This window comes from Nycticebus coucang, chromosome 7, assembly GCF_027406575.1.
Source record: "Nycticebus coucang isolate mNycCou1 chromosome 7, mNycCou1.pri, whole genome shotgun sequence".
In the NCBI taxonomy this organism is placed as follows: domain Eukaryota; kingdom Metazoa; phylum Chordata; class Mammalia; order Primates; family Lorisidae; genus Nycticebus; species Nycticebus coucang.
Window position 1 is genome coordinate 53,085,845 of NC_069786.1, and position 24,073 is coordinate 53,109,917.

Below are 24,073 nucleotides of genomic sequence, written 5' to 3' on the forward strand. Positions count from 1 at the left end.
ACCTGTATCTTCATCTGGGGGATGAGTACACACAAGAACTTCATCAAGTTGTTTACTAAGACTTGTGCCTTTACCATATGTAAACTATACAATACAAATAATGATCCAAGTATAAATTTCAAAAATTCTGAATTTAAAAAAATCAGCAAAAATGAAGTAGCAAAGAAGTAAGATAACTACTCAGAGGAGAAAACAATGAGAATTCATGAAACCAGAAAAATACAGAAAATCACTGAAGTAGGTGGCTGCTGTAGCAACATTTCTTGATCTTGTGGTCTAGAACTTCCGAATTGATGTACCACATTTAAAAGACAGGAAACACAGCCCAAAGCACACAGAAAGTATTAGATAAAGATCTTTACAAAGCCTTGAATTTAACAATGAATGTGTTCCAGAAAGGGACAATTGCCCATGTTTTGGCTCTTGGTGAAGAAAAAAAAAAATTGAATCCATGCCTTTAGACACTGCAGTAAATCTGATCTGATAGTGAAAATCCACAAACACATAAGGGAACTGGGTGCCATTGCAAGAATCGGCTAAAAACAATAACAGTAGAATCCAGGATCCCTAAAAACAATAAATGCTAAAATTAAATTATAGAAAATAAGTATATATAAATTAAAATTTAAAAACAAAATGAAAATATAAAATATGAGTAAAAAGGTATTTTAAAAATAAAAAAGTACCAATAAAAAGCCTTGGTATGAGTAATATAACATTTAAAATAAGGAACTCAGTGGATGAATTCAATGATGGCAGATGACACATCTGAAGACAGAATTAAAGAAATGAAAGATAAATCGGAGAGAGAGCATTAAGACACAAATATAGAAAATATGAGTGAATAAAAGACAAGCACAGAAGAATGCAAAGTCTACTGTGCATATGATGAGCTTTTCAATAATAGGTAATGAAGATAGTGAAAGGGGGGAATTATTCAAGAAATGTTTCAGAATTGTTCAGAACTGAACAATTTCAGAACAGATTTCACAAATCATTATAATTATAAAGTCCAAAAATTCCAAGCAAGATTAACCAAGAGGCATATACATCAAGTACATCACAGAGAAACTGCAGAACGCTAAAAACATGGAGAAGTTCTTCACAAAAGAAGTCAGAAAGAAAAGGTGAATTGCCTAAAAAGAAACAAAATTTTGATTACCCAATGACTTCCCAGCATTGATAATGGAAGCTAGATGGCAGGCAGTGGAATAGTAACTTTAAGGTGTTTAGAGAAATTAGCTGTTAACCTATATTTGTGTGCCTATAAATACTATTCAATACTGAGGACAAAATAGACATTTTCAGGCATTCTAAAACTGAAAAAACTCACAAGCACTAGGCCCTCACTAAAAAACAAAACATTTTAAAGGATCAAGCCAAGAAGTCTGATCATAATGTGAGGAGGAAGCTCTGAGAGACAAGAAGAAATATTGAACAAAAAATTTGATTAACATGTGAATTAATCTAAAGAAACAATGATGGTATAACATCAGGCCAATATCTAATACGTGGGATTAGATAAAATAAAGATGTAAGAAAATTACTGAAGAAAAATTGCAAATGTCTGCAATGTACAAAATTGATCACATATAAAATGACTACAGCGAGTTTATTTTAGGAATGCAAGATTGGTTTAACAGTAGGAAATCTATAAATGCAATTGGTTGCATTAAGAGACTAGACCAGAAATGCCATCTCATCACCTTAGAGAGAATAAGCTTTTATTGAACCAAAGTCGGCTTTTATTAAGTTTTTGCCCCCCAAAACAAACAAACAAACAAAACCTATAGCAGATATCATACTCAAAGTTAATAATAAAAAGTGTTGAAGAACAAAACAACCACACCACTATCAATCCGCTTCCAGGCACCATTGTACTAGAAGTCCTAAAAACTGCAATAAAAAAGAAAGAAAAGGCAGGATGAACGGGTCCCATACGTCTTGTTATTTGAAGACTTTCATGGCCTGTGTGAAGATCTCAAAAGATTCCCCAGATCTATATCCTAAAGAATCTTTTACACACATATGTTTATAGACCAACATTGTTTTAAAGAATTAACTAAAAGTCACATCTATGACAAGCAACAGTAGAGTAGACAAAGGACTTGAGCTGTACCCATGCAACAGTATACTACACAGTCAGGAAAATGGACAGACCTACAGATCCATGTGTATGTGTATACAACAGAGAGTGAAGAAATCGGAAAAAATATCTACATTACGTTTCAATCATATAAGTTTCACAAATATGCAGAAGTAAACATTATATTTTTCTTCAGAATATGTATATATGTCCTGAAGTATGTGTGTGTGTGTGTGTGTGTGTGTGTACAGTAAAATTCTAAAAGAAAAGCAAGGCAATTATGAAAAAGTAATTATGTTAGTAATTAATATAGGCTTTCATGTCCATAAAATTATTTATTTATATATATATTTATACACACACGTATGTTTATTAGGTTTCCACTTTTTGCCTTCACAAAATTAAAGAAGCTTAAAATTTAACAATAACAATGTTTAAGATAAGGACTAGAAACAAAAACCTTGTAAAGAATAAATGAAGATAAATACATTCAGAAAAGAAATCAGACGATTGCTGCAATGAAGTATTAAGCAATAATAATAGTAATGCAAAGAAAGTAAGATTCCCATTGTCAAATAAGAGTATGTCTATTATAGAATGCTTTGACTCTGAGGTTCAGTATGGAGTCATCAATTAACTTCTTCTTTTTTTTTTTATGCACCCAATTTAAATGCTCCCAGATTCTTGAAACAGACCTTACTTAGTCCATACAATTATTAATACTAAAAGTTTAACTTAATTTCAATTAGGTTATAAATGCCACCAAATCTGCTTTCAGATAAGTATGGAGGCAAAATACAAAACACAGAAATACCAAGACAGAGATGACTCTTGCCTTAAACAGAAAGAGTTTAGAAGCGTGAAGTGGGGGAAAAGATAAGCAAAAAGACAATTATATAAAATAGTCCCTATAATAAAGCCGAGCTAAACAATGTCACCCCAAAAGGACTTTATTTGTTACATTATTATATGGCAGAAAATAAACAGCAATAACTAGAATGAAGTAGATGAAAGCATCAGAACAGCTCTAGAACTAGTTACATACGGTCTTTCCCTCGCCTGCCTCTCTTTTTCCGTGTGGGAGCTACAAAAAAACCTGTCTTTATGTAAGGCAGAACAAGCACTGCAGCAGCTTTATTATTTATTTATTGTGTGTCCACTATGTTACAGTGAAGTACTGGGCGGCTGGGGATGACAAGACAAAGAACAATGGTCTCTGCCACGAGGCACCTTTTCTGATGAGGGACCCTAAGTTCAAACTTCTGCAGGTTAGCCATTAGGAATACTTTCTTGAATACAAGGCTGATGGGAATTGCAATATTCATTGGGCAGAGATATTAACTACCCACTGGGTGTGCCTGTGCTCCCCAGAGTTCCAGCTCCCTTGCAGTTAAATTGGACATGTGACAGGTTCTAGTATAAGCTGTGAGTGGAAGTGGTGTGCACCACATGGCGCCAGACCCTTAAAAAGCCAGTGTGATCCTCCATATCCTCTTCTCCTGATCTAGCAACCTGAAAACTGTATTGAGATGGCAGCATCCAAGGATCAAAGTCACCTGGAATACTGAGTCGCCATGGTGACAGCAGATGCCATGGAGCGTTGTCTAACCTGTAGAGGACTTTGTGTAATCAAGGAATGAAGTCTTGTTGTATAAAGTCACTGACAGTACAGGATTTATCATTGTCACATAACCTAGCATTATGCATACATACTGCTGAAGGGGATAAAAATTCATCTGAAGACTTATGAAAAGACGTATACCTAAATATGGAATGAATTGGATGCTTATATTAAGGAAGAAAACTATGCAATCTCTGAAAATCCTCCCTGATACTCACCTCAAAATATAATAAGAAAAATACACATAAAAACATAGCCTTACTTCACAGCTTTGCCACTGGTTTGGGATATTTGGTCGGAGCTTCTGGTCACAAACAACCTTCCTCATTTCCTCTATCGAGGGATCTGAAGGCACCATGTCATAATAAGGCAGCTGGTACTCCTCCACAATTCCTATAAGAAACATGCGTGATTAATTATGTAAATAGTGAACAAAGATGTCTATTTTGAAATAATACCAATTAAATCTTCCAGGCAGAAATGACATCCCAGAAAGCTGAAAAGTCAGGTTTATGAAAATGATATCACACTGTAAAACTAAGGATGTACGTTTAAAAGCATTCAGTTGAATAGTTATGTAAAGTTATAAAAATTAAACTATAAAAATGTTCATAATGGTAGAAAGGTTATACCATATTTAGATAATAAATAATGCATAAATTCTAAAATATATAATATAAAATATTATATAAATTTTTGATGTTATTGCTTTATGAATAATTTCATAATTTTAGTTATATAAAATAAAATTTATATTTTTTCTATTATAAAAATTATGTAAATTTTTATTTGATGAAAATGCCATTTATGCAATTTAAAAGTAATGTATGATTTTTCCTAATTATAAAATTTATAGCACGGTCTTATTTCTTGGTGAAAGAAGTATGTACATTTCCCTATCAGATAGCTTTTTTGTAATAAAACAACTTTCTCTCTTTTAAAACTTTTAGGCAATTTTTGAAAGTTGAGTTTCTTACATTTAGAATTTAGAAATACTACACCTGAGAATTTTCTGGAGAAGTAACTGAAGTTAGTCGGTGATGGACAGCTCCACATGTAGGTTAATGTTTAAAGAGCGTCACATACAAAGATGACCTTAATTATCAGACTGTTAACTTCAATTCCAAGAAATTCATGACAAAAATTTTTTATCAGCTGTAGCCCTTTCACAATATGTAAGTCATGCCATATTATTGAAAAATTAACTATAAATCATATTAACTAAATTACTACTTTTATAGTTGAGGTAAATTTGAGGAAAAAAACCTTAAAGCAAATCTGGAGAAATATCAGCATGAAATTTTTACAAAAATAATGAACATTTGAAATTTTGCTACTTAACCAAGAATTGTCTTAAGCTCAAATTTTAAGTAATTTATCTCTCAAAACCAGTGAATAAAGAAGGTACCATATTATTTCCATTTTACAGAGAAGGAAATTGAACCACAGAGTGATTTGAATTTGCTCAAGAACACGTGGCTAGTTAGTGGCAGATCTGAATGCAAATCCAGGTTCAGGGGCTCTGGTGTACATTCCGGTTCTATTGTTTCTATGAATACTTTCAGTTCCTGAAAGTTTTCTATATCATATGTAAATAAAAAAGTATATTTTCTCATTCAAACATAATATTAACCTTACAAACTTTTCACAGAATTTTCAAGTTAAAAAAAAAAAAGCATAATATAATACAAAATAACATTAATACAAAATGCAAACTTTTTTTTTTTTCTTTTGAGACAGAGTCTCAAGGTGTTGCCCTGGGTAGAGTGCCATGGCGTCACAGCTCACAGGAACCTCAAACTCTTGGGCTTAAGTGATTCTCTTGCCTCAGCCTCCCAAGTAGCTGAGACTACAGACATCCACCACAAGGCCCGGCTATTTTTTTTTTTTTTTTTTTTTGGCAGTTGTCATTGTTGTTTTAGCAGGTTCAGGCTGGGTTCAAACCTGCCAGACTCAGTGTATGTGGCCAGCGCCCTACCCCTGAGCTATGGGCACCACCCAAAATGCAAACTTTTTAATATAGAAAATTTTAATATTATTAGTGTTTAATAATGACAGCTCTTTAATTAAATGTTTGCTAAGAGCAGGCTCTATACTAAAAGCTTCCTAAGGATTAATTCATTAAATCTTCAAAGCCCAAGGGGTCAGTTTTATTATTACATTCACTTTACAGATGAGGAAAACACAAATAAGTAACTTGCTTAAAGTCTAACAGTAAAGGAGTTGCTAAACCAAGGCTTAGTTCTAACTTTCTCTTGCTTAAAGGTGAAAACTCTGAACAAGTTTCTACTTGCATTTAACTTTTTCACTGCTGATAAAGCAGTTTCATCAGACTGCATTTGTAGGGTTTCACCTTCCCAATTCTTCCTCTCATTATTAAGTTCTAAACTTCTGAGAGTAGGAGAGATAGGAAGTTTGTCTTGATCACCTTCCTCCACCTCTTTATCCTCCCTCATTCATATCATAGGAAAGAAAAGACCAAGAAAAGCCTAAGAAACAGAAGACTTCAAGTCCTGTGGCTTTGAAAGTCATTTAACTTCTTTGGGATATAAAGTATGAATACCTGCTGTGAACTCAAATATAATCTTAAGGCTCCCCCAGCAACCAACTGACTGAATCCCCTATTGGCCAAGGGGATCCCTAAAATTGAGTTGCTGGCCATGAGAAAGGAGATCAGACATGCCTCAACATGCCCCCACAACCTTCCTAGAGTTGTCCCTGTGACTCGTTAACGGGACTAAAGTTACATAAGACAAAACAGTGGGTCCTCAATATACAGAATAAACGTAAAGTTGTGAGTCTGGGCATATGTCCAGAACTTTGTCTCTTATTAACAGACCCTTTATCTTAACTCAAGAATTCCTTTTCACTGTTTTTTAGATAAAACCCAACTCTTTCAGTCGGTTGTCAGCTAAAGAATCTTTAAACTCACCAATAACCTGTAATCACCACCCCCTTCCAGATGTCCCATCTTTTAGGGCCAAACCAATGTATGTTTTCCACATATTGATTTAATGACTTTACCTATAATTCCTGTCTCCCTATAATGTACAAAACCAAACTGTAACCCCCGCCCCCACTAAAACCACCCTCCCAAATAATAAAGGGGTACAAGGTAAAAAGAAGAGCCAGGGCCCCCAAAGCTCTGTGAAGGAACAGGCCTAGCTAAAATAATGATAATAATCAGCCACTGCCCCCTTGCTTGTTTAATAATAGTTATCACTGTCTCTTTGCTTGTTCATAATTGCTACTCTAGAGGGCACAGAAGGCAGCTGTAAAGATTTTTAACTTTTCTACATAAAGAACATCACCCGTTTGGAACCTAGGGCTAGTGTTTGAGCTATCTACCACATCCCGTGGATCAGCTGACGCACCCAGACAGCAGCCCTTACCAAAGGACTGCTGATTCCGCCCCAAACCAGCCAATTAACAGGCCCTGATTGCCTAACCCTCTGTCCACTAAACTCTCGGAAAGCACATGTGGTGAGAACAAGATGGAGTCATTCAGGCTAGGGCTGAGATGACACAGCTGGCCTGGCTGGTGTAGGCCCTACCTGACCTCCACCTCAGGTCTCCCATTCTCACTGTTTTGTAAATTCAGCTTTAACCTAAAAGTATATATTTTTAGTAGTTTAGGGCAATTGATTTAGGAGATTAACATTTGAATTGGAATATTGTTTTGGGTAATGGGTTATGCTGATTATTGTTTATTATGGGACATGGGTTATGCCAATTATTGTTGTATAAGAAAAAGATCAACATGATTTTTACTTTGAACTTTTATGTATAACACTGTGATTTTGGAAATGGAAGAACAGAACAGTCTTGGTGAGGCCATTCTCCTTTTTCTCCAGAATCTCTGGCCTTCTGATGACATAAAGTGTGGTGGCCCTATCCCTGTCTCTGCATATTGACTGACAGTGACAGGTGGCCGGACCCTCTTCAGCCAGGAACATTTCCACTTGCTCAAGGCTTCTTTGGGATGGCTCCAGGTCACCGGTACTCAAATTTGGCTCAGAATAAACCTCTTTAAATTGTTTTACAGAGTATGGCTTCTTTTCCATCAACATAGCTAACTCCTTACAAACTCAAGTAAGAGAATTTTCAAGTGCTTCACAAAATATCATTATGGAAATTAGAATTATCAGAAGAGCTGTCACCGCCCATCTAAGCAGTAGTCATAATATAAAATCTCCATTCATGCAGGATGTCCCCACTTTTACCCACTAGAAAAATATCACCAAAAGATGTTCTCTCAAGTATTTAGAAATGATTTAAGATGGAAAGACAGACACAAAGAATATTTCCAAAATCTTACCTCCAACTGAACATCTGCGGGCTATTTCCCAGTAAACCAGACCAACAGAGTAGATGTCTGCTCGTTTAAAGGAGTCAAAGATACTCACATTCATTGTGTCATCAAGTATTTCAGGAGCCATATACCTTCAAAAACAGGTACATGTCAGGTTCTGTGTATGACTTTATAGCAGTTCAGTAAAATACAACCTTAATAATCCTGATATAAAATATAAGTGAAGATAGCTTATATCGATTGTAAAGGTAAATCTAAGGCACTATAACAGAATAAAATTAAATAATGGGGTTATTGATTCAAATAATTAAAAGACATTTTAAACAGAACTTGGACTCATTGTTAGAGCAGGTGTGCCAGGAGCTCAGTTCTTGCAAAGTACAAGTTGGGGGGAAATGCAGGGACCAAAGCGCTCAGTAAAGAGAGAAGGAACTCAATTTCCACCAATAGTGTGTGGCATGGAAAGCTCCCTGAGGGTGGACTGTGTTTCATTCCTGGTGGTGGGCCCAAGCCTCCTGCAGTGCTCAACAGTATTCCACAAATAATTTCTCTGCATGAACAACCCTATTATACACTGGCTCCATGAAAATTATAGCCTTATTTGAATGGAACCAATTAAAAGAAACCTATAGTCCATGGAATCTGACTAAGCCTAGCTGTCATGGGGAGATTCTGGAGATTTCCTAGAATTGAAATGAGGATGCAATATCCTCCCAAACTTTTGGAAAGTGGTAAATCCTCTTAAGCAATCCAGCATCTGAACCTTCCTTGAAGGTCCTTGATGCAGAGACACTCAGATAAGCAGAGGAGCACCTTAGGCTTTTTTTTTTATGGGGAAGAAGAAAAGTTCCCCTACCAGCTGCCCAGTCTGAATAAACTGCCCTGAGGTGTCCTGTGGCCTCATTAAGATCTCCTAGGGTGGGCGGCACCTGTGGCTCAAGGAGTAGGGCGCCGGTCCCATATGCCAGAGGTGGTGGGTTCAAACCTAGCCCCAGCAAAAAAAAAAAAAAAGATCTCCTAGGGAGCCAAGCCAAGGATTCCCAGACACAGGTCCCAGTATCTCAAATACGGCTTGGAGGCCGGCTCTGTCACCTTAGAAATTCTCTACTCTCAAGGGTCTTTAACAACCCCAGGGACATATTTTGGCTGTTTCTGATTTCAAGGTTAAGAACCCTGAAATTATACTAAAGTAACATAGGCAATAAATGCAAATAAAAGGAATTAGAAGTAGGCTGGCCACGTGGCCACAGGATGGCCATAACAGGAAAAACACCAGAAACCCCATTACTAACAGGCCCATCCTGACGTGTGTGGTATGCCCTGCTTGTTCCTTGAAAGTGGGAATTATATCCAAACATATTATCTTTACACATGTCAATGTAGGAGACTGAAGGGCAAGTACACCTATCAATAATACATAAATTGTTATATAGTATCTTCAAATATTAAAATAATATAATAGCACATAAGTGTAGTTAGTGATCTATTCTAGTATATTGATTCTGTATCTGTGAAACCTTCCTTACAAATGAAGGGGTACAAAGCTAATGCTAGAGTAAGGGCCCCAAAATTCTGAATTTAGCTAAAACAATAATAATCAGCCACTGTCACCTCAGTTGCTTGGTAATAAACAAGGTTCCTTCTGTTTGCTTCTTTACCCTGGAGTCATGCATGGTTAGTGGTTATAACGTTTCTTAAGTTTCTCCATATAGAACATCACCTGTTTGGAACTTAGGGTTAGTTTTTGAGATGTCTTCTGGGTCCCGCATTTCAGTGATGGACCCACCTAGACCTAGTAACGAAGTCAACTGTTCTTGGACTCCCACCCAAGGTCCTGCATTCCAGTAACTGACCCATCCAGACAGCAATCCATATCAAGGGACTGATGGTTCTACCCTAAAACAGCCGATTAGCAAACCCTGATCGCCTAATTCTCTCTCCAAACTGTCTTTAAAAATCCTGTCTCCCCAGTTCTGGAAGGAGAGGCAGACTTGAAGAATTTCTCCCATCTTTCTGCATAGCACTATACAGAAAAAATTCTTTTTCTGCTGTAAACTCTGCTGACTCTGGATATTGGCTTTCTCTTGGGCAGTGGGCAGATGAACCTGGCTGGGCAGTAACTCTTGCTTTATAACCATTGTGCCCACTGAGTCCTCAGGGCCCTGAAGAAGACATCTAGCTTTCTAGGGCCCAATAATTTCCTATTTGGTCCAGATCAACCCTTCCACCATATAACAGGCATTCATGTTTATTGGGGAATCTTATAAGTCTTTGTTTGCTACCAAAATAAGTCTTCTTACCTCTTCGTTCCTACTTTAGGATTCTGAGGTATGTCAATAGTGTTCAGTATTGAATCGTGCTTCACAGCCAACCCCAAATCTGCTATAGCACAAGTTTCACATTTTTTCACTAAAATATTCTTTGATTTTATATCTCGATGAGCAATAGCAGGTTTCCCTATGAAACATAAGAAGATTATATTCATTTTGTTCTTTGCTGAAGATCAAAAAGAGCTAATTTGTTTCCTTCATAGCTTGTACCACTATCTAATGTCTTGTTTATTCATGTGCACATTTAATCATCTGTTCTCTTAACCAAACTATAAAGCTGAAGGAGGGCAGTGTCCCTGTCTTGTTCATCACGTGCCTCTAATACTTAAAACACGAGGTGACATTTGGTACCCATCAATAAATATTTTTAATACATGCAGAAAAAATTAGTGTTGCCATGTCCATATAAGAACATGGCAAATACTCTCTTACAAAACAAGTCTCAAAACATCTACTACCCTAGACGTCCAGTTCTGAAATATGGCCAGAATATCTCTGGGACTTTTCCAGCTATATATCTCTCTGATGCCACTTTTTCTTCCCATACTTAAACAGAAACAACATACAGAAACAAACTGAAGAAAAAGTGTGAAAATCCAGGCATTAAACCATACATTGAAGAGATTAATACCAATGTAAAACAAAACGACTATTTTCACTAGATAAGTTTTCTATTTAAAAAAAACATAATATTTTAAAGCTATGTTGTCTGCGTTAACATTTAACTGATTTTTTGAAGTAAACTAATAAATATTTTTTAAATTTCTCAATTTTAACTTTTAATACGGTAAGTAGTCGTAAATATATTCCAGGTACACAAAAATGTGGGGGTCTTCAATAATTTTAAGAATGTAAAAATATCATGAGTCCAAATTTGACAACCCACCACCCACTAATGACTTTCGAAGCCAATTCTATATTAACACAATTAATAGAAAAGGCAGTGGATATTATTTGCCCTGCAAATAAATGATACACAATTTTTTTCAAAATTATCCTTTTTGATTATTTTGTAATTATCATAGGTAAACATTGAAATTATTTGTATTCTTTGAATATAGACCATTTGCCACCGGAGTAAGATCTCCTAGTGTATATATTGAGATAAAACAATCAGAAAATGAATTTTTTAAATATTATATGCATGATATACAAAATGGTGAGTATATAGATGAGAATTGGCTATCTAATGCCAAAACCTTTGGCTTTATAAAGTCCATAGTGTTTCTTTACATTAACTAATTATTTGTAATAAACTAAAATACAAACTAAACACTACTGTTTAGTTAAATACCACTGTTTCTAGTCTCATATTCAAAGAGAAAACACATTAAAAGAATATATATACCTTGTGTACCAACAATCTCCATATGAAGGTGAGCTAGACCGCTAGCTATTGAAAGTGCCAGTTTGATCATTCCAGCCACTGTCACTATATTTCTATTCAAATAGTCATATAAGGAGCCCTGTTCATGATATTCAGATACAAGCCAAAGTTGAGTCCAAGTTCCATTATCTAATAAGAGAACATAATTTTATTATCGTAAACATGCATTGAGAAAGAAGCCAAAAGCTTTTAACAAATGTCAGTTTAAAGTTAATCTGTATTGTTAGCAAAGCAAAGTTAATTATTTCAGTGGAAAGGCTTACACTCAAGTTAAAAAAGGAAACAGTCTCGAATTCCTAAAGATGTTGGCATATTAGAACCTATTACACGTACCCACCACAGAAATAGGAAGTTGTGAGACCACAGATTCTAATGATGAACAGCACCTTTCTTATTCCCTCCGTCGCTATACCACATTACAAAAGATACTCCTAAGAAATGCACTGAGGTCCCCAGTGTTGGGTTGTAAAGAACTCCAAACTTTTAAGAAAGATTGTACCAATAAAGATCGTAAATACAACAAATCTACAGAACATATTATTACTATCAAAAAGCTGACAGTCTAAAACAGTTCATGTTATTCATCCTTCAAAATATGAAGTTGATTTTCCTCAAAAGCATATGGTAAGAGCCAAACAGGATTTGTTCTGTCAAATTTGAATTCAGTCCAAAGGCCACACTCAAGCATCCAGAGGCCACATGTGGCCCCAAGGCCAAAGTTCCCCACCCCTGTGGTAGACATTTTCAAATAATTTACCTAATTTAGCCAAAGCTGATCCAGCTTATAAAAGACTTTTAGCAGAAGAGAAATTAGCCTAAAACTTCTCTAGGTACACAGTATTTGATACCCTTGAATTAGCTTTAACTTCCAGAATGAAATGTCTGCAGTAACCCTGGTGGTCCTCACTAGTTCTGACACTCGGGGCAAGCATCTTGACTGAATATTTGCTGAGAACCTCTTTGTTATCCAAATATTTAATTTCCAAATCCAGGTAGTGATAAAATGTTTTAGGAATGCAAAAGTCAACATAACATGATAAAGTTCATTAATAAGCTGACCACACATAAAACTGACCTTCCTCACACCTCTCTCCCTGACTGACATCAGTGGCTGTCCTTGCCCTCCCACATCAATGCTTAAAGCTATAAATGTTGCAAAAGAGAAACAAATTCCTGAAGATGAAAGTGATGTTAGAATGTCTGCATTGGAATCATGCAAATAAACAGCTGATGAGTAAAGATACAGCAGAGGTAGAGCAGTTACACTGAAGAGGAGAAAACCCAGGATAATCTCTCTTGCACATATTGCTGAATAAACACCATGATTAAACCCGTCCCATCAAGATGATCCATGTAGTCATTACTGCTTTGACAGCATTACTAATTAATCTAACCAGCAGGTAGTTCAGCTCAAGATTAGGAGCAAAAGAAAACTGTTCTCAACAGCTGAATGAAAAATGTCTCATTCTCAATAGCCTGGCTATAGTTTTAAAATATATGTAGTTTTGAATTTGGAGAAAACTTTTTGCTTTAGCTCATTTTGCATTAACTCAGTTTCTCTTTGGCAAATCAAAACAGCAAAGCACCAACAAACATAATTACGGCCAAAATGTGCAATCAATGCTAAGGCCCTCTTTTTCCATCTAAATAATAATAAATACTTTTATAATTAAGTTTATATTAGATTAAAATAACCATAAGGTTTTTAATTATCACAGGCAATGATGGATCCTTGACATCCCCCGATAACCTGTTTTAACTTATTTTGAGCTAGTGTTCATAACTTTGACATAGCGTTAAAATTTAAAAACTGACCAGATCAAGTTTTTCTGCCTTTTGTTTCCTGTTCCCTTTGTTAGGGGCAATAAAGAATAGTTAAAGAATAAACGCTTTGTAAAAAAGAAGAAAGAGACCATAGGTGATCCATAAACTTTATATCTAGCCTCTGATTATACAAGCATTGCTAACATTTTATGAATACTTATTTTAAATACAAAAAAGTGGATTCTCTGTCTTGCTCTATGAAATTTCAAAAATGACACTGTTTGGCACTGTTTATGTTACACATCAAGATATAAATCACGTTTAAAGTAACATTAATAGAAAATCGCACTAAAGGTGTCTTGCTTGCCACCATTCTGACACAATCTAAAGAGCTACTATTCATAAAAAAACTTGAGTCCTGAGGATGAAGCCTTTTATAAAGAAGAAAAAAATGTAGTTCTAGCAAAGGTGAACATTCGGCTAGTATTTGCTGATTCTCTGTACCAGTTATTAAAATATTGACATTTTTCTGTCCTGGTTGGTAAATAACTGCTATTCAGGACTCCCCCCCAGTGACACTCCTTTGCTCCAGACCTCCGAATGTCCCTGCCCTCAAAAGACGCAGCAGTAACTGGCGTGAAGACCTTGCAAGGCAGGGCTCTGCAGAACTCTGGCCCCGCAGGAGCTTCTCTTCTGATTGGTTAGTTCCTGCACCACCCACTCAACACACATTTTTCATCCTGACCTGACTGCAGGGACGTCCTGCTTTCCTATCACTCATTTGCCCTACTTCATTGTATGGCTATGTACATTTATCTAAGGAAAAGAGGAAAAAATTCTTTCCTCAATAAAGAAATTCGACTTTTAAGTAGATTTCATTAAAACAAAGAAATGGATTTATTTATTCTCAGCTTATAATAGAAACTACTTTTACTTGCTGAACCCAGTTAGGTTGGAAATACCTTTGTTATCAGCAGCAATGAAACCCAGGATGTTTTCATGTCGCAGCATGACCGTCTGATAAATTTCTGCCTCTCGAAACCATGATCGCTCGTCTCTGGAGGAGAATATTTTCACAGCCACATCTTCCCCACACCATCTTCCATGCCACACCTCACCAAATCTACCTTTCCCTACTATTTCCTGAAGTACAATCGTTCTCGCAATTGTTCTTTGAACCAACAGAGGCAGACCTAACCAAAGAAGAGACGGAATTGATGGTTAAAAACAAGTGCCAGAGAGAAAACTGCCATGATGGTGGCTATTTTTACCTAAGAAAGCAAAACATTTAAGCACTTTAATAATTTTATTGACTGTGAAGAAGTAAGCATCATTCTATAAAACTTTAATATCACTTTAATATCAAAGCATGCTCAAAAATACTTTAAATTATTAATATGAATTTCTCCGTATATTCACAAGTAAAAATTTTTTGAACCTGCTGCTGCACTATCTAATTTCTAAGAATTGCTGCAAATCTTCATTTGCCCATCAAAGCCAGTCAAGTTACTAAATACACAGAGTGAAAGAAAAAAAAATTGTTAGCCTTTAAAATAAAATGTATGGCTCCTGGGACAGCTGGGAAAGCAAAAGAATTCTTTGTGAATTTTTTTAAAACCAAGTTAAAAATTAGAAAGCATGAAGAGTCAAATTTCAATGATCAAAAGAGGTAATGATGTTACACTAAAAACAAAATACAATATCCATTTAATATTTTCTATGGGACAAAAAACTTTCAGTAAAAATATATTCTGAGTGTATGTATAATACTTATGTTCTTTGAATCAGTTAAGTCCACTACAAGAATTCTATCCTGAAGATTTAATTAAAATGTAGGAAAGTTTATGTCAAAATGTTGAATGCATTATTATTTTTATGTATAGGAAAAAATAAGGAAAAGTATCAGGTAAGAGAAAAATTGTGAAATATAATACAGATATTATAAAGAGGACCCAGTTAAGAAAGACCTGGGTTCAAATTTGAGCTGCACCACCAAGCAACCATGGGCAAGTTATCTTTTCTGAGCTTCCACTTCCTCTTCTAAAGAACTGGGGCTAGTAAATATTACCCATCTCGTAGAGATGATAAGAGAATCAATAGGCATTTAAGCATCTAGTGTAGTATCTGGTGTATTACATGTTAAGTAATGGTTAATATTATGTTTCTTAGGATGGATTAATTAAAGCCAATAAGGACAATGTTGATACTTATAAAGAGGTATTTCTTAATGACATCTTTTGCTATAATGTTAAATGAAAATGGCATAGTAAATTTTATCCATATAAATAAGTGTGCCTGGCTATTAAAATATGCACAGGAAAAAAACACTAAAAAAGGAAATATGCTAAATGCTATGATGGTTATTTCTATTTGGTGGAATTGGGATGAGTTGTGATATTCTTCTTCCTAATGCCCTACATTTTCTTAATTTCCACAATGAGTATTTCATGTGGAAACTTGTATTTTATGTCAGAGGAAAAATAATTTACACGGTTGCAGTATAAATTTATTCTGGAAAGTCATGTTTAGTTCTTGTACTCAGATGGCTGGGAAACCTTCAGAGCAGCAACCCTGCATGCAGCTCGCGAAGGCTTTGGCCCCTGCTCCTAAAACGACCCAGTGTTTATTCAGATGTTCTCATGTTCGTGAGAACCACCCACTATTGCTAAATAAGCACAGACTATAAATTTGCTGTTAAGGGTTCCAAAAATTAGTCACAAAGTCCCTGAGCCAGAAAGTTCTTTTGAAATCATCTGGTTCAACTCCATCATTTCAGAGATGGGAGAACTGGGGCCCCTTGGTAATCCAAGACTTACCCAGGGTTATGCTGCTAGTAAGAGGGAGACTTAGAACTAAAACACTGATCTTCAAACTCTTGCTCTCTCAGCATTCAATGAATGATTGTAGTTCTCCTCTATAGGGAAGACTTATAGCAGCAAATTATAAGGCGACAGCCAATTTTACTATATGACCACAACGAAGAGTTATATTAACAAGTATATATATATAATTAGTATAACTTGTTAGTTATACTAACAAGCCAGATTTCAGTCTCAGACTCTCCCTTTTTGCTACCCCATGATCTTACATTACCAATAATAACCAGCACCACCAACACAACAACAAAAGGATAGAGAATTAGATAAGCCAATTTCAACTGATCAAGAGCACAAACAAAGGCACAAATCAGGACAAAGACAGCAACATGTAAGGGGGTCAATACAGCAATAAGTTGAGACAGTAAAACTCTATGTAAGTTGCTTCAGTATCTTTGAAACAAGCACCAAAATGAAACTGACTGTTCCCTTACATGCCTAAGCAATTTCATTTTGAGATACACGGCCTTTGCCTCTTTATGTAGGATGGAGTTCATTTTAATCTTTTCACCAGGAAGTGTAGAAGCTGATCCCTGTCTTATGAAAAGGCACCTTTTAGTAATGTCACTATCAGTCACAATTGTTATTTCATCAAAGGAAAGCAGCAATCTACCCAGGCTCCTGGAAGCCACCGGAGACACAGTCCACTCTCAAGATAGTCCAAGAAAACATTGGTCCATTTTCCTCTCTTGCAGGTAGTATAAGTCTTTGAAATTTGCCCCGACCAGATCAAGAACAAGCTCCACAATTTTTGTTTCTCAACATCAGATGGAAATGCCTTAGCACAGCTGGCCACATACACTGAGACTGGCAGGCAAAAAAAAAATAGACAGGTGATGTGGCAGGCACCTGTAGTCCTAGCTACTCAGGGGGGCTGAGGCAAGAGAATCACTTAAGCCCAAGAGTTTGGAGATCACTGTGAGCTGTGACAACACAGCACTCTACCAACAACAAAGTCGCAACATAGCAATATAATGCGACTCTGTCTCAAAAAAAAAAAGGTCACTGGCCAATTAAAAGCAGAGGGAAGCAGAACTGCCCAATTCCCTCCCTAGGAAATTTTTGTGACTGAGGTCTTGCTACATATAGACTCGTTCTCTGGTTATCCAAAGCCAAGGGTTATAGACAAACCCATGCAACTGACTTTGACGGAAAAAAATGCTTAATACTCTTTCAAATTGATCTTTAAATCATCTGTGCTTAGGTATATTTACTGCTTTTTTTAATGACAGTTCTTAGAATAATATGAAAAAGGAGAGAGTCCAGAAATAGATAAATCTAGACTTAGGTTTTAAGATGCACGACAAACACCACAAAACTTAACAATAATTTATGATTTTATGTTCTGGTTTATGATTACTTTCTTAAACTAAATATCCAATCTCCAGTCTTTAAATCTGTGTTACTTTTATTTGAAAGGAAAATCCTTGGTCATCTTAAATATATTTAAAGAGTACCTCCAAAATATACATGTATTTCTACCTAACATCTTCAGATGAACTGAGATGTATTGGTGAGAATTAAGTAAATGGTTATTTCACTGCCTAATCTTTATCATGAAATCATGTAAGTTTTCAAGAAATAGCGTAAATCAGAGAGCACTGTGCCTAGAATGTTGCCAGTATGCAAGAAATTAGAACACAGTGGGCCTCCAAATGTAATATTCAAAGAAAGAGTATTGAATCCTAACAAGTTTTACTTTTAAAGAAAGAATGTCAGTCTTCTTGCCAATTTAATTTGGATTCCAGTTTTATAAACTTTGGAGGTGGAGATTTTCTTTTCAGCATGTCTCCTTTGGAAAACATGCCACTTAATTTATATAGTGATGGTGTAAAAATTTAGACTTTGGTCAATGATAATTGGCTATCACCTGAAGCCCCTCCTCCCCTCTAAGAAAATCTTCAAATACTTTGTGCTATAAAAAAGGCTTATTTGAATAGATAGATACGTAGATACCTGATACTTTGAATTGCTTCACCAAGGGTTCTGGAGTTCCATTAAAGAGGAGGAGAATTCTACAACATTCAGCAGCTAAAGCCAGCAAAGGAATGCTGTGCTGCTCTTTTTATTCTGTTTCTGTGCATTAAGAGCATAACTCTTGGTGCTTTCTTCAGTGGCATATATGCTAAAAATTGGACTAATACAGAGATTAGCACGGCCCCTGAGCAAGAAAGACACTCAAATTTGTAAAGTGTTCTGTATTTCTCTACTTGGACTTTACCTAACAAATGCAAACAATGTAACCTAATTTGTACCCACGTATTACTCTGAAATTAAAAACAAAAGAACATACTCTTGATTTAATTTCAGGTCAGCTCCCTATTAATTCACCCACACTTCCCCAGAGTGCCCAGAGATTCTAAAGACCTGCATAACCACAAGCAAAAGAGCTCAAAGAACATGACTTTGGGAAACTAGCATCTTTTCCCCAGAGCAACACCTTCAATATGATACCCCTAGCTATTTTGAGTCTGTAAAACTTTACCAAGATAGCAACAATGATTATTACTAACCATCATGAGGGAAGGGAAGGAGGAGAGGAGAGAAACTGCTTTCTTCCTTCAGAAATAAATTCTGATGGAACGTGAAGAGTAGAGTCTGAACATCTAACACTGGAAACAGCGATTGAGAAGACTTAATTCTTTAAGCCATGACAATTTTTCTCTGTATCAATTCCTAAAAGAAGTTTCTATGCCAGACCTTACCGTGTAGCCCATCAAGAACTCTGCACAATGAAGTTCATAATTTGGGGCTCTTTTTTGTCAAAAATTTATTTATTTTTTTATTTTGGAGACAAGAGTTTCACTCGTCACCAGGCTAGAGTACAGTGGCTTCATCATAGCTCACAGCAGCCTCCAACTTCTGGCCTCAAGTGATCCTCTTGCTTCAGCCTCCTGAGTAGGTGGGACTCCAGGTGCCTGCTACCACACCTGGCTAACTTTGTAAAAAATTTTTTTTGTACAGATGGAGTCTGGCTATGTTGCCCAAGCTGGTCTTGAACACCTGACCTCAAGCAATTCTCCCACCTCGGCCTGCCAAAGTGGTGGGATTACAGGTGGGAGCCCCTCTCCTGGACTATTAACTTTTAAATAAGAGCTTTCTTACTGAGAAATGAATTACAGGCACATACCAGAGCCAGAACCAGAGGCAGTCACATCATAGATCAGGTCTTTCAGGGTCTTTCCAGCGTTTGCGAGGTTGCACTCAGAGAGCGGTTCCTCGACATTCGATCTCTTTTTCTTCCTGTAGGTGCACCGCCGCCCTTGGCAGGCCCATGCTGTCAGCATGGCAGCTATGGACACAAGGCAAACAGGCACAGTAATGACAACAGCCAGTTCCATGGGTCCAAGTTTTCGAGCATTTGGTGAGGCTGCAGTTTAAAAAAGAAAGAGCATGATCAGAAACCAACCCGTTTTAAATATTTTAGAAATTGGAGATGCAATCATGGAAATTTCACATTTAAAATACAAAGCTGTACAGTATGCACTTGTGTTCACTGGTAAAGGCTATGGTATAAGCATAGATGGGGGACGAAGTAGGAGATTAGATCTCAGCTAGGAACGGTTATATCCTGTCCCCACCAGACACAGGATTCAGATCATAGGAAATACTCGCACATGAAATCATTTTTCAACCTTCAAAGCCTCTGACGCTTTTCCACCTACTAGTCCCCACGGCTGCATTCAGCAGTTCATTTTTAGAGCATATGCATTCAGTCATGCCACAATTACTGGGCTCCTGCAATGGGCCACCATGATTCCAGGTGCTAGAGACTCAATGGCGAGTTAAGAGCCGGAATCTCTGCTCTGAGGCTCATATGTTCCCAGACGTCAACTGAACAGATTTTTAGCACAAAGACAAGAGAGAATAAGTACCACGAGCAAAAATGAAGCAGGGAAAGGGGGAGAGTGATGGTGGGATGCCACTTAATTGGGATGGTCACAGAAGGCTGGTCTGAAGAGGTGTGAGGCAGCCCAAATGCAGCAAGGGAGCCCCAACCAAAGGTACGGTAGGGAAGCGTCACAGCAAAGCCAGCATGAGAGGCCCCGAGATGGAGACCTTGTATCATATGAGTTCAGGGAAAAGTACCCACAGTGCAGTAAATGAGGAAAAGGAAAAAAATAAGGTCAGAGGGGCAAAAAGGGGAAAGATCATGTGGAGTAATCTCTTAAGCCAAGAGGACTATGAATTTCATTCTAAGCAGAGGCTGCTGCAGGGTTGCACTAGATGAGAAATATGATGTAACTCTTATTCTGAGTGGCTGCTGTGTGACTAGTAACTAGGGCAGCAAGGATAAATGCAAAGAGATCAATTAGAAACCTAATGCAAGAAGCCAGGTGGGAGATGAGGGTGTTGGCTGACAACTGTACCTAAAATAGCACTTCCTTCCCAGCCCTCATTCACTCTCCAGACACCTTGTCCCCTTTGATTTTAATTCCTGGCTCTTATCACACCTGACACAATATATACTCATCTATTTATTGTCTGATTCTCTTCAAAGCACATACGTTTTTTGAGAAGAAGTCTGCCTGTTTTGTTCCGACCACATACTTACCGTTGACGTGGTGCCTGACACCGAGTAGGCACCACTAGATGGCTCTTAAGTGGCAGAATCACCAACAGTTCTATGAGCTTTGTTCCTAATAAGTAAAGGATGAGGCTTTTTGTTTAAGGAAACAAATATGGTCATTGAAACCAAATAAGGACATAATTAAATTCACAACTCTAATTTTAAAAACACATACAGCCAATGTTTTTTTTTTACTTTAACTTCATCTTGCATTTAAGAAATCTTTTTCTAATTTAGAAAAAAAGCGATACATGAAAAGTCTATGATGACAGATTTTCCTGTGTTTTTCAAATCAGGTATTTTTACACTTGAAGCTGCCACATTGTTCATTTCCTTTTTGTTCACTAAAGACAGCCTCGGCATCAATTACATCCCCATGTCCTACCTTTGAGATGTTGACTTTTGTTTTCAGTAAACCTCAAGGTGTATTTGATATGGGAATAGAACTGAGGACACATGTTCTCCAACATCAAAGAGAAGTAGAATTATCAGGTTTTGGAGCGAGAGAAGCCCAGCTCCAGCTGGGCTGCCACCTTCTCACCCTGCTCACTGAGCAAACTGACTCTGCAGAGGGCAGAGACAGGGTTAGAGACCAGGCTTGGAAGCAACAGCGTAACACCTGCACATTAGAGTCAAAATTAATGACCATGATTGATGGGCCATGTGAATTACACCATGCCTCAGACTTCCTTCTTTGCATTGATAACGCTAGAAAATTTAATATTTTAAATGTATTTGCATTTTACTAACAATGTGTCAAAAATACATCATTTGAAAACAAATGTTTAATTCCAAAGGAAAAAGAATCAAATTATCAAAAAATATGTTTATAGCAGTTTCTCTATAATCCTTGAAATCATTATCTGTATACTATCACTAAGTAAAAGATTTAAATCTGCTAAGTGAACTTCAGAAACCAACATATTCCACGCTGTTCTACTACTTTTGCCTGGTGAATTTTCCTTCCCCTGAGTGTTTTAGGATTCATTAGAAGTTGTACAGGTGCATATGAGGAGAGGTTGGCCTGGAGCAATTTTACAACAGGTGCTAAAAGAACGCTCTGCTTTGACTTTGCTTTAGAAATTATTAACTATGAAGTACTTGCTACTTCTAAAGTTTGTTGCTATAAAAGAATTTTGTCGTCTATTTTACAATGATCTTTCAAACTGTATCTCTATTTGTATGATTTGTATGTCCTCACGAAGGTATTCTAGGTTTTCTAAGAAAGCCACAGAATGCATCTAATCTCCTGCAACTTCCGTAAACATCTATGTAAACATCTTTTTCAAAAAAAAATTCCACTATTGAATATATTTATAGGACTAAATTTTATTTTGATATGTGTTATTTGGAACCATCAATATATATGTTAGCGGTAAAAAGCTTATTGTCTTCATTTTAGTAAAGCTCTATTAAGCAGAGCTCAGATCATCACTATAGCAACTAATAAAGAGATAAAAGGTCAGCAACCCTGAAAATAGAATAATCTCCATCAAAGTGCACTGCTCCAGAGGCAGCTACTGCTCTCAGGGATGTTTATTACAGATAGGCAATGTTTCTACTCCTGTGAACAAATTTCCTGGTACACGTTAGTAAGAAAAAAAGATTACTCAGCTAGAAAGAGGCTAGCAACACCATTCAGAAAGAACTCCTTAAACACTGACCAATTTCAAAATCAAACATTCGTAAAACTATGCTTTAAAATAAATGTTGATTATAATCTCCAAAAGAGATAAGTGAAGAAAACTATAGTCTGCATAATTGTGCAGCTAAGAATACATTTTAATGATAGTTACCTTTGATGAAAATATTAATTTTTCTATTAAGTTTTATATTCTTTTCTTTTGAGACAGAGCCTTACTGTGTCACCTTGGGTAGAGTGCCATGGAGTCATAGGTCACAGAAACCTCAAACTCCTGGACTCAAGTGATCCCCTTGCCTCAGCCTCCCAAGTAGCTGGCAGTACAGGTGGCCACCACAACACCCAGCTATTTTTAGAGGGGGGGAATCTCACTCTTGCTCAGGCTGGTCTTGAACTCATGAGTTCAGGCAATCCACCCGCCTCAGATTATAGGTGTGAGCCACAGCACCTGGCCCAGATTTTATATTCTCAATGACAGGAGAACTCTCGTTATTTGATAATTTTCAATATGGGGGATTTTCAGTGCCAAGAGAGATGTATTCTCCATGGAATAAGCACCTCCATGGGGGGATATGTTAAATCCCAAAAGTGAGGTGTGGGGAGTGCTACTTTGCTAATTCAAGTTATTTCACTCATTAGGAAATTAAATGAAGAGGATGGGGAAAGTGAGAGAAAAGCATTAGTTCAGATAGGTGAGAGCCTTGTATATCTCCCCTGTATAAGCTCTACAATATGTTAAACTGAGAAAACACAAAGAAAGAACTAGCAAGGTAGAGAGAAGGAAGGGATGAAAGAAAAAAGACATGAAGGTAAGAAGGAAGAAATAAAGAAGGAAGAAAAAAAGAGAAAAAAAGTTAATGTTTTCTTGTGAATTTTGTAACTTTCCTTAGAGACCTGGGTGGAATTGATGATGGTGAAAGTCACTGGTGGTTGCCACTGCCCAATTAAGTTTGAAACTAGTTTAGATGCATCAGCTCCTCCTAGGACAGTTTATGACTCTGATGACCTACTCATCCCTTCTTCTTTTTTTTTAAAATAGTTTTTATAATCTGTTTTTGTTGTTATTGTTGTTGTTTTGAGATAGAGTCTCGTTCAGTCGCCCTGGGGTTGAGTGCCGTGGTGTTATTGCTCCCAGAAACCTCAAACTCTTGGGCTCAAGTGATTCTCTTGCCCCAGCGTCCCAAGTAGCTGAGAGTACAGGCACCTGCCACAACACCTGGCTATTTTTAGAGATGGGGTCTTGATCTTGCTCAGAGCTGGGCTCAAACTCGTGAGCTCAAGCGATCTGCCTGCCTCAGCCTCCCAGAATGCTAGGATTACAGCCGTGAGCCAACACACCTGACCCTCATCCCTTCGTATTACTTGCTCTAGGTAAGCAAACCCTTAAGAAGAAAAACAAACAAACAAAAAAAATGATGAAACAAAGTGGGCATGGTGGCCAGGCTTACTCCCATGCTCCTTCTTTATCAAAAATAGAAAAACTAT

General features: G+C 36.9%; 1 protein-coding gene and 1 non-coding gene across 3 annotated transcripts in view; one reads left to right on the forward strand and one right to left on the reverse strand.

Moving 5' to 3' along the window:
- Positions 1-24,073, reverse strand: part of ACVR1C (activin A receptor type 1C) — a 95,968-nt gene that overhangs the window by 8,184 nt on the left and 63,711 nt on the right. Inside the window, exons 3-8 of one of the 2 annotated variants that reach the window (XM_053597724.1) lie at positions 19,507-19,746; positions 14,463-14,693; positions 11,698-11,865; positions 10,320-10,476; positions 8,026-8,150; positions 3,970-4,100 (exon numbers count right to left, since the gene is read on the reverse strand). In XM_053597724.1, the coding sequence (XP_053453699.1) occupies positions 3,970-4,100; positions 8,026-8,150; positions 10,320-10,476; positions 11,698-11,865; positions 14,463-14,693; positions 19,507-19,746 (1,052 nt within the window). The remainder of the gene's footprint in view (positions 1-3,969; positions 4,101-8,025; positions 8,151-10,319; positions 10,477-11,697; positions 11,866-14,462; positions 14,694-19,506; positions 19,747-24,073) is intronic. The other variant, XM_053597725.1, reaches the window with a different exon arrangement.
- LOC128591011 (U6 spliceosomal RNA) lies at positions 18,478-18,582 on the forward strand. The gene has a single exon (XR_008381463.1). It is a non-coding gene; the product is annotated as a U6 spliceosomal RNA (small nuclear RNA).